This window comes from Caenorhabditis briggsae (genome assembly GCF_000004555.2).
Source record: "Caenorhabditis briggsae complete genome, chrIII, whole genome shotgun sequence".
Lineage (NCBI taxonomy): Eukaryota > Metazoa > Nematoda > Chromadorea > Rhabditida > Rhabditidae > Caenorhabditis > Caenorhabditis briggsae.
This window is the reverse complement of record NC_013490.2, coordinates 747717-758409: the sequence shown is the minus strand read 5'-3', so window position 1 is coordinate 758409 and position 10693 is coordinate 747717. Positions and strand designations below refer to the sequence as shown.

The 10693-nt window shown below is 33.4% G+C and overlaps 1 protein-coding gene across 1 annotated transcript; it reads left to right on the top strand.

Moving 5' to 3' along the window:
* Positions 1-1161: 1161 nt before the first annotated feature.
* Positions 1162-10547, top strand: Cbr-ckr-2 (the record flags this gene model as incomplete). The annotated part of the gene is made up of 13 exons (XM_045243342.1): positions 1162-1301; positions 4974-5133; positions 5437-5548; positions 5737-5836; positions 5886-6036; positions 6440-6860; positions 7655-7742; positions 7797-7913; positions 7969-8059; positions 8105-8275; positions 9146-9216; positions 9610-9733; positions 10485-10547. The coding sequence occupies 13 exons, from the start codon at positions 1162-1164 to the stop codon at positions 10545-10547; spliced, it is 1809 nt and encodes a 602-aa protein (XP_045095677.1).
* Positions 10548-10693: the final 146 nt, after the last annotated feature.

The following is a 10693-nucleotide window of genomic DNA, read 5'->3' as shown; positions in this document are numbered from 1 at the left end:
AAAATCATGTTAATCACCTAGGTTTTGAACTTCAATTATCGTTAAAGTAGCTCATGAAATTTTGAAAAACACTCGAAATTAATTTTCCCAATTTTTCAACTAGGTCCTTTGTGCTCATTGAGCTCTTCGGAGCACAAAAATGTCGGAGAGCGAAAAAAGATCCCTAATTTTAAAATTAAATTTTTGAGGTTTCAAAATGTAGACAGGAATTAATTTGGTGGCCTTATTTTTGGTTTTTTTTTTCCTAAATTTTTGAAGTCTAGATGTTTGGACTTTCGAAAATTCACTTTTTGAAACTTTTTTGTAAATTTATAGATTTTGAATTTAATTCTTGCTAGATGCGCTAAAGTTATAGGAAATTCAAAAATACGGAGGTTCCCAGAAAAAATTCAACATTTTGGATTTCAGGAAACTTCAGAAAATCCAAAAATTCACGATTTCATAATTTCAGGATTTTCAGAAAATTTGAAATTTAGAATCCCAGGGTTTCAGATATTTCGAAGAATTCAAAATTCAGAATGCCGGAATACAGGATTTCTTAAATTCAGATATCCGGAATACAGGATCATAGAAAATTCGAAATTGAGAATTTCAGTATTTTCGCAAATTTCAGAAATTCAGAATATCCAAAATTCAAAATTCAAATTTTCAGATTTTTCTAGGAACTACAGGATTTCCACAAGTTTCAGAAATTTTAAATTCAGAGTTCCAGAAAATTCAAAATTCAGAATTAAGAAAAGTCGCAAAGTTCAGATTTTCCTTAAAATTTAGAATTTTTACAGATTTCAGAACATTTCCAAAATTTATAGCTTCAGAATTTTCGAAAATTTTAGAAAATTCAGAAAACTTAAGAATTTCAAATATTTGAATTTCCAGGTGTCAGCATCTCGAGGAACTACAGAAAAATCCCAAAATTCCGGAACAATTTTTTTGCAATATTCCCATTTTTTTTCAAATTTCCCGCCTACACACATTGCCCCTGTCCCCTGGCTGCCGAGTCCTATCCTGTCTAAACTAAGCTAATTTTCGATGCTCCATTTTCGACATTTTATTCGCCTTCTTCTTTTTTTTTCGCTTTTTTGCAATTTCCCCACTTTTTTCCGGAATCAATTTTTTCAACCAAAAAAAATTCACCTCAAAATTTTTCAGAACCATCCAAACATGAACGCGGCAGACGATGAGAACATCACTGCCACGTCATCATTTCTTCTATTACATGATCTTCTTCTAAACGTCTCAACGACGTCTTCTTCGTCTTCGGAATCGTCAGAATCCTCACTTTGGACAACAACGAACAACAAGTGAGTTGTTAAACAAATTAGAAGGGAGAAAAGAGAGTTTATTGGTTTAGAAAGGAGTGTTTTGTCTGGCTGGAAGGATGATTTTTGAGGTTTTCGGGTTTCTAGGAACATCTTCTTTTGTGTGGAGAGCAGAATACAGAGTTCTAGAGTCCTGAAATTAGAAGAAAGTACTCAAAAATGTTCTGAGAAGATTTCGGCTGTAAATATATTCAACACTCCAGTTATCTCAATCTTTTGAATTTGAAAATAATCACTTTTAAGAATCAGCAGGCTATTTTTTAAGTCAATCAGATCTCAAAATTACATACTTTCTATTCAATTACTTAAAAAATTTAAAAAATAGCTGAAAAATCCTAAATTCTGGTCCAAGAACCAACTTTATAGCTTCTCTAAAACATAAGTTACAGCTAGATTAAGTTTCTATAAGGGAGAGAGAGAGAGAGAGACGCAGACGACGAGACACTCTAACTGTCAGGCTGTATCTCGGCTCCCAGTAGGTCTAGAACCATGGAACTTTTTTCAAAGTGTGTGAAATTTTATAAGGAATCTAAAAACTATTGTTTCAACATTTTTGAAAAATTGAAAAAAAATTGGAAACCTAGAAAAAGTCTCGAGGCAGTAACTTAAGACAGAATCATTCAAGAATTTAAAAATAGCAGAAAAATCGCATTCTTGAATCCTGAAATTTCATTTTATCTCTATTTTCTCCTATTTTTCTGAGTTTTGCTTCTCTAGACAAAACACATCTGCACTCGATTACTCGCTCTCACAGACATTTGATTCTCTTTTTTCTGCCTTCTTTTTCTTCTGTCTCATCTGAATCATCCCGCCCCGTATCTTCTTCTTCTTCTCCGTCCCTCACGTCTTCTGAATCCATCCCGAATCTCCAGAAGACGTCGAAAAGTCATCTGTTAAACTGAGGGGCAGTAATCTTTTTCTTCTTCTCACGCTCTTCTTCTACCCATCACGAGGGTTTAACTCGTCTTTTCACGTCTTCTGAATTCTTCAGATGGGATTCTGGAGAGAGGGACGTCTTCTGAATGGAATTCTGGAAATATTTCTACAAAGACAAGAACGCTGGATTTTTTTTTATTTTTTAGGCATAAAAAAATTTCGGAATAAGAAAACAGGAAGCGAGGGAAAATTTGTTTTCTAGATTTTTTTTTCTGGAAATCCAACTCGGTTACCTTACTTACTGGAAAACGAGACTGGTGGCCTAGAAATTCAAATTTTGGAAATTCAACCTGGCCGAGTTTTCGAAATATCTAGGCCATGAAAGTTCCTTGTTCATAACCCCTGTATCTTATCTAATATTCAACCGATTTTGGTTGTTTTCAGCTTCAAATTTTGGATTTTTCAAGGGCTTTTGAATAAATAAATTTGTGACCAAGTTTGAATTATTTTAAATTGTTAAAATGTTAGACTTGTCCCCGATTTTTCAAAATATTCAGGTCATGAAATTTTTAGATTTTCAAAATCCTGTAACTTCTCTCAAATTCAGACAATTTTAATGATTTTTAGCTTGAAATTTTGGATTTTTCAAGAGCTTTCAAATGAATATATTTTAACAAAATTTGGCATATTTATAGTTGTCCAAATCTTGGACTTGTATTGCCGAGTTTTCTGAAATTCTAGCCCATGTAATTTAATAATTTCAAACTTCTGTAACTTCTCTGAAATTCATCCGATTTTGATGATTTTTGACTTGAAATTTAGGACTTTTCAAGAGCTTTCGATTCTATATATTTTGAATAAATTTCAAAATTTCAAAGTTTCTGAAATTTTGGAATTTGAACCCTTACCTAAAAAATTACCGAAAAATTACCAAAACCCCCCATTGTTCCAAAATCCCTAATACTACCTTTGACCTTTTTTATGGTCCTCCCTCATAACAGAGAACACTCTTTTCTCTGCGTCTCTCTATTTTCCATACTCTCTAACTCTTCTTTTCATTTCGCGGGGGTTCTCCAGACACCTAGGCCCTACACTTAACCACCCATTTCCTATTCTAGTGACGACACTTTTTCTTTTGCTCAAGAACAATTTTTGTAGTGATTTTTAGAAAATTTTAGAGGTCATTTTTTCTACAGTAATCCCTTTTGAGTCCAAATGACACTATACTGTACTTTTTGGTCTCTCTAATCAGCTGAAATTTTCTGTACTGAAAAATTCTGGGCTAAAGAATATTGAAGAATTTTTTTCGAAAAAGAATATGTTCTAAAAATGATTTCAGCCAATTTTTTTCTCAAACACATAGATCATATTTTTTCTCCTTTTTAGTTTTTTTTTGGCTAAAATTTATGCGAGAAAATCTTTTTTCCTATTTTCATTCTTTTTGACCCCAAAGTTAGCCGAGAATTTGAAATTCCAGATTTTAGAAAATTCAAATTCATACCAATTTTCCCATCCGAAACTTTAAATGACTCGGAAAATTGATTTCCAGTTGAAAAAATTCCAGAAATTTCTAGAAAAATCTGAAATTACAATTTTCTCTTCAAATCTCTTTTTTGACCAAACTTTTGAAACTTCAAAAATTTTCAAATAAACAATCCCTAAATTTTTTCCCACAAGGTCTTAAAATTTTTGTTCTTGACCAGTAAGCTTTTGTAGGATAAACAAATTTTTCGGGCACACAAAATGTTCAAAAGAGCACAATAGAATGGAGAAATTGGATTTTTTCGCAAAATTTGGATTCTGAAAAAATCTGAGAATCAGAAAAAAAAAACAAATTTTGAACTTTTGAATTCCTGGAGATGTTCCTTATTCTTTTTTTTTTTTTCAAAAATCCCTTTTCTCTAAAAGACTATATTTTATGGTTTCTGCTCTTTTAATCCCTTCTCATTTTTCTCGTTTTTTTTTTGCTTGACTTGCTTCTGTGTCCAATTAAAATGAATAAATGAAACTCTCCACACCCTCACATCATTTTTTCTCTTTTTTCAGGAGAACTTAATTACTTTTTTTTTCATTTTCCAAGTATTTTTTATCTGAATGACATTTCAGAAAGAGTTTAGAACACATTGAAGCGGAGAAAATTTAACAAGACAGAAATAGGTTAAACTAGATATTTGGATTTTATAGTTTTTTTTGACAATATGAAACAAAACCAGAGCTTTATTTTTGTAGTTGACCACTTGTTTCTAGATACCGTAGTTTTGGAGATATGCGCCTTTAGAGTGGGCGCCCCTCCCTCCTTTTGGCGCCTGACGACGGGAGGCCAACTTTAAAGGCGCATATCTCAAAAACTACTGTATATTAAAAAAAAGTTGCTAATTCTAAAAATATGTAAAATGTTATTTTAAACTTTTTGTTAGTTAACAAAAAATGTCTAGCTTTTTACGTTTTGGAGAAATGCACCGTCGAATATTGGGCACCTCGGCGCCACGAGGGGTGGTGGTCTGAAGGCGCGCCAACTTTAAAGGCGCATATCTCAAAAACTACCATAGCTAGAAAAAAGTTACAAACATGAAAAATTTTATTTCAAGCATTTTATGGGTAAATAAAAAATGTCTAGCTTTCTTAGTTTTGGAGATATGCGCCTTGGCTATCTTCCATTCTTCGAGCCGACGTTGTTCCAGAAAATCTCCCTAACTTTGTTCATTTTTATTCAAGATCTACAAATTTAGATTGATTCGATTCAGCGGAAAACTTCACATCTTTAAAACGTACTTTCAGCCAAAACGAGACATTCACTAGCACGATGTCGTCGGTTCAACAGGAAGAAATATGCCGGTTTCGTGGGACAACAGAGAACTACACCATTGCGGTCACATTTTTTACCATCTTCCTTTTATCAGTGGTGGGAAACTCGGTGGTTTTGATTGTGATAATTAAGGTTGGTTAATTGAATTCAATGTTTGACTTTTTGGAATCCAAACTCAATTTCAGAGGATTTTTCGAAGCCTATTTTCAACTTTGAGCTCAATTATTTCGGTCACTGCAAGAGATATCGAAAATCTGTCAACTGATAAAATATTGATAATATTATGATAAATAATTTATTAGTTGGCAAATTTTTGATATCTCCCATAGAAATCGAGATAATCGACTTCAAAATTAGCAGTAAATTTCTTTTACAGAATTTAGAAATTTTTGTTCTCTAGAAAATGTTCAAGTCTAAAAACCCTAAGTATTCCAGCAACGAGCGATGCGCTCAATCACCAACATTTATCTTATGAATCTTGCTGCTTCTGATATGATGCTATCAGTGGTTTGTATGCCACCGACACTTGTTTCAATGGTCATGAACTGTTGGATGTTCGGCAATTATATGTGCAAAATTTTGGCTTATTTGCAGCGTAAGTTATCATAATTTCTAAAAAAGATACCTATAATCTGTTAACTGATAAAATGTTGGTGATATTATGAGGAACATTTTATCAGTTGACAAAATTTCTGATATCTTTTATCGGAACCGAGATAAAATAAATATTTCCAGCCGTCGTAGTAACCGCATCTGCCTATACGTTAGCTGTAATTGCATTTGAAAGGTATTTTGCGATTTGTAAACCACTGCATTCGAGGATTTGGCAAACCAGGTATTTTTCCTTAAAAAAAAGGATTCTTATAATTTCTGAAAGTTTTCAGATCCCACGCCTACGCAATGATCACATTGGTCTGGGTCATCGCGATCGCTGCTAACATACTCATGTTATTCATGTACGAACAGCAAACGTATAGTTCGAATGGTTATACATGCGCACCGATTCATCCACCGATTTATCATTTTGCTTATCAGGTGGGTTTTTTTTTAGCAAACTAGACTGTTCTAGCTCTCTTGGTATTTGAGTTATGCGCCTTTGAAAATAGAGTAGTTCTAGGCGCCACGCCTCACAAGAGGGGTCCCATTTTAAAGGCGCATATCTCAAAAACCATGATAACCATGCAAAAGTTATCAATTATTGAAATGTATGAAATTGAATTTCATAAATTTTCGTAGTTGACAACTCTGTTCCAGCTCTTGTGGTTTTTGAGATATACGCTTTTAAAGCTAACTTTGCCGACAGGCACACGCCATCCCAACTTTAAGCGCATATCTCAAAAACCACAGTAGCTAGAAAAACGTTGTTCACTACAAAAAAAGCTCTAGTTTTGTTTGATATAATCCAAACAAAAAGAGCCTAACTACAAGAAGTTTCCAGGTCTACATGACAGTTGTGCTGCTTGTCATCCCACTTGTCGTGATGACAGGTCTCTATGGAAACGTCATAACATCTCTAAAATCAGGAATCAAACTGGAAATTGCCTCCGTCGATCCGCCACTGGCGACAGCCACCACAACAGGTTCCCAAAAAGAAAACAATCAGAATCCCGTTTTGTTGAACAATGTGCTCGTCGGTAGCTCCACCCTAGCTCGTGCCACGTCGTGCATCGCTCTCAACACGTTTTCCACCTCTTCCCCTGTCGTCGTCTCGTCTTCTGATTACAGTACACCTCGTTCGATTCTCAAAGAGTCTAGAAGTCCACAACTTCTTCAGTTACCCGGAAATTTCGATGATTTTCGTCTTCAGTGTCTTTCAGAATGCCGTCGTTCTAGTGGTGGAGTGTGTTTACCCCCGCCAGGTGTTGTGCATTTTTTTTCGTTTTTTGGGATTTTTTTATAATAGAAATGTTGACTTGGTTGGGATGTGAGGTACGGTACCAGGATCTTTTTTGTGGCTCTTCTGGTTTTTGAGGTGTTCGCGTCTGGGTATCCTATCTTTAAAGACCTATATCTCAAAAACCAAAAAACCTAAACAATTTTTGTTAACTAACAAAAAGTTTAAAATCTCATTTTACATATTTTTGTAGTTAACCTCTTTTTTGTAACTCTTTTGCTTTTTGAGATATGCATATTTAAAAATTGCCGACTTCACGCGCTCTCTTCTCATGGTGCAGAAGTACTCCAACTTTAAAGGCGCATATCTTGAAAACCAAGAATGTTAGAAGAAAAAAGTTGTCAACTACAAAATGAAGTTCTAGTTTAGTTTTGTCTATACTGAAAATTTCAGAAAAATCCCAAAACATTAAACTGCATTTGTGAAAGTCTGAAAACCTCAAATTTTCCAATATTTTTGCAAACTTCATTGTCTGGTACCTTACCTTACATCTCTTGGTTTTTTAATAGTATTTTTTAAAACTAATTTTTAGAAAGTTTTTTTACATAGTCATCTAAATCTCAATTTCAGGGTCCCCAAAAGTTTGATTTTGTAGAGTTTAGAGTTTTTTCCTTGTTTTTTAATCACCGATTTTCTTTTTCATTCCGTTTTGACCCGTTTGGTTTTCTTCCCCGGTATTTGTGAAATGATTTTTTACCCTAGTGTTCTCCTCTGTTAATTTATGCTAATTATCAATTAATTAACATTTCTCAATTACAGCAATTGTGGCTTCAATGACTGATGAGCAGAAGCTATCCTTCTGGAACAAGTTGTCGAACAAGTTGACTTTCAGTCAGCCGGATAAAAAGTGAGTTTTCGAATTTTAGAATTTCAAAATTTCGGCAATTTTCTGAATTTCCAGCGTCTCCCATCCGAATTTCGGACATCGTCGATCTGACACCTCTGTCTGTATTGAAAATCCCAGCTTACGATCTACCCATACTCAGAAAAGTGCAATGGCGAAGCAAAGAGTCATCAAGTTAGCCTTTTTTGAATTTCGCGCCAGATTCAAATTCAAAATTCAAAATTTCCAGAATGCTCATCGTCGTAGTGATCATTTTCTTCTGCTGCTGGACACCATCCTATATTTGGTGGCTCTTGTTGATTGCTGGGGACTCTTTTCAGGTGGGTAGGCCTTGGAAAGTTAGGCCACAAATTTGAAATTTCCAGAGTCTGAATCTCTCCGTCTGGAATAGTGATATCAACACATTTATCACTCTCCTCACCTACATCTCCTCATGCACCAATCCAATCACTTATTGCTTTTTGAATAAGAAATTCAGAAATGCAGTTTATGCGACATTTGGAAGGAAAAAGAATATGAGACATCATTTTCAAAAGGTTAGTTATTTTGGGGAGGAACTTTGAAGGCGCATTTCTCGAAAACTACGGTAGCAAGGGAAAAATTGTAAACTACAAAAATATAAGAAATCTAAACTTCTAAATTTTAATGGTTAATAACTTCTTCATAGCGTTCTTAAGTCTTGAGATATGCGCCTTGAATGATGGCGCGCCTCCCAATGGCACCTGCGAAGGTGAGCGCTACTTTTAAAGGCGCATATCTCCAAAACAACGGTAGTTGGGAAAAAGTTGTAATCACAAAAATGAAGCTAATTGAATTATGCATATTTTCATAGCTTGCAACTTTTTTCTATCTATAGTAGTTTTTGGGATATTCGCCTTTAAAGTTGGCGCGCCTTCAGTGACCACCCACATCGTGGCGTCGAGGTGCTCTGTCTTTCAAGGCGCATATCTCAGAAGCTATGGTAGCTAGGAAAAAGTTTTCAACTACAAAATTTTTTGAAATTTAATTTTTTATATTTTCATATTTAATAACTTTCTGGTAGCTGTTTTAGTTTTGAGCTATGTGCCTTTAAAGTTGGTGCGTTTTCTCGGCCTTGGGGAAAGGGGAGCGCTCCAATTTTAAAGGCGCATATCTCGAAAACAACGGTTTCTAGGAAAAATAGGTCAATTGTAAATTTAAAACTCTAGCTTTGATTTATAATCTCAGAAATTTTCAGACAAATTAAACAAGTTTCGGGTTTTCAAAATATCTTAAATTTAAAATAAACATTTGTCAAACTTTCAGTTTTTCTCAGTTTTTCTCTCTAACGCTCTCTTTTTCTAACAATCTCTAAAAATTGAAAAATCAGTGTGTTGCCTTAATTGCAGCTTAATTAGTTTCCCCTTTGTTATTTTCTCTCTATTCAGGTCTACATTCCAGTCAACGGTGGGGCTCAATACACTAACAAAGGAGAGGGGGCTCGTCCGATTATTAACAGGTACTAATCACTAATTAAGTAATTAATTACTTATTCGAAATTTTGTTTTTGTATACGTTTGTGTGTGTGAATCATTTAATTAACGCACATCTTCTTTGCTTCTAGGCTTAAAATTCAAAAAAAATTTTTTTCAAAAAAAATACTTTTAAGTTCACAATCCGGCAGCGATTGGTCCAAGGTTCGTCAATTATTGATTTATGGATTTTTTTATATATTTTTTCTCTATCGTCTTTCACTCTCTCACTCACCACTTCTAACTATGTCTCACACCAGCTGAAAACTGATTCAAATTTTCTCTATCAGCATGAGTTTTCAAACAAAAACAAATAGTTTTCACTCTCAATTTCAAATTTTTTTAACTTTTTAAACTCATTTTTATCGATTTTTTTCCAGGTCGGTCTCGTCGACCTTCATTCCACAACATCAAGTCGTTTTTAACGACGTTTCAATTGATACAAGCAGTTCGGCAATGAGGAAAAAGGATGGTGAAAAGGGACATCATTTGATTTCTAGAACGGTGATTTTTTTTCAATTTTAAAAAATTTCAGAAATTCAGAAATTCAGAATTTCAGAAATTCAGAAATCCAGAATTTCAGAAATTCACAAATTCATAAATTCACAAATTCATAAATTTGGAAATTCAGAAATTCGGAAATTCAGATATTCAGAATTTCAGATATTCAGAATTTCAGAAATTCAGAATACTAGAAAAATCAGAAATCCAGAATTTCAGAAATTCAGAAATTCATAAATTCAGAAATTCATAAATTCAGAAATTCATAAATTCGGAAATTCAGAAATTCAGAAATTCAGAAATTCAGAAATTCAGAAATTCAGAAATTCAGAAATTCAGAAATTCAGAAATTCAGAAATTCAGAAATTCAGAAATTCAGAAATTCAGAAATTCAGAAATTCAGAAATTCAGAAATTCAGAAATTCAGAAATTCAGAAATTCAGAAATTCAGAAATTCAGAAATTCAGAAATTCAGAAATTCAGAAGTTCAGAAATTCAGAAATTCAGAAATTCAGAAATTCAGAAATTCAGAAATTCAGAAATTCAAGCATTAAATGTAAAAATTTCAAAAATCTGAAATATGGTTTTCTATAATTTCAGAAAATTTTTCATGAATTTTTAAATACATTTGAAAAATTCAGATTTTTTTCAACTTTTGGATTTTTAAAAATTGCAACTTTCACTTATATTTTGAATTCAAATTATTTATTTAACAGGATTTTTTTTCGATTTTTTAAATAAAGTTTTTTTTCAGGTCCACGCTTCCCTGATCCACCATAACAAGGTTCGAAAAGAGGAGACCGATGCGATTTTTTGATTTATCTTCCTTTTCTAAATTTTTTTCGAATACTTTCTTACTATATGTGTGTGCCATTACTGTAAAAAATCGGGTCTTTTTTTTTAATTTTGGAATATTTTTAAAATTCTAATTCACCGGTAAACCCCCTCTTCTTCTGATGTATA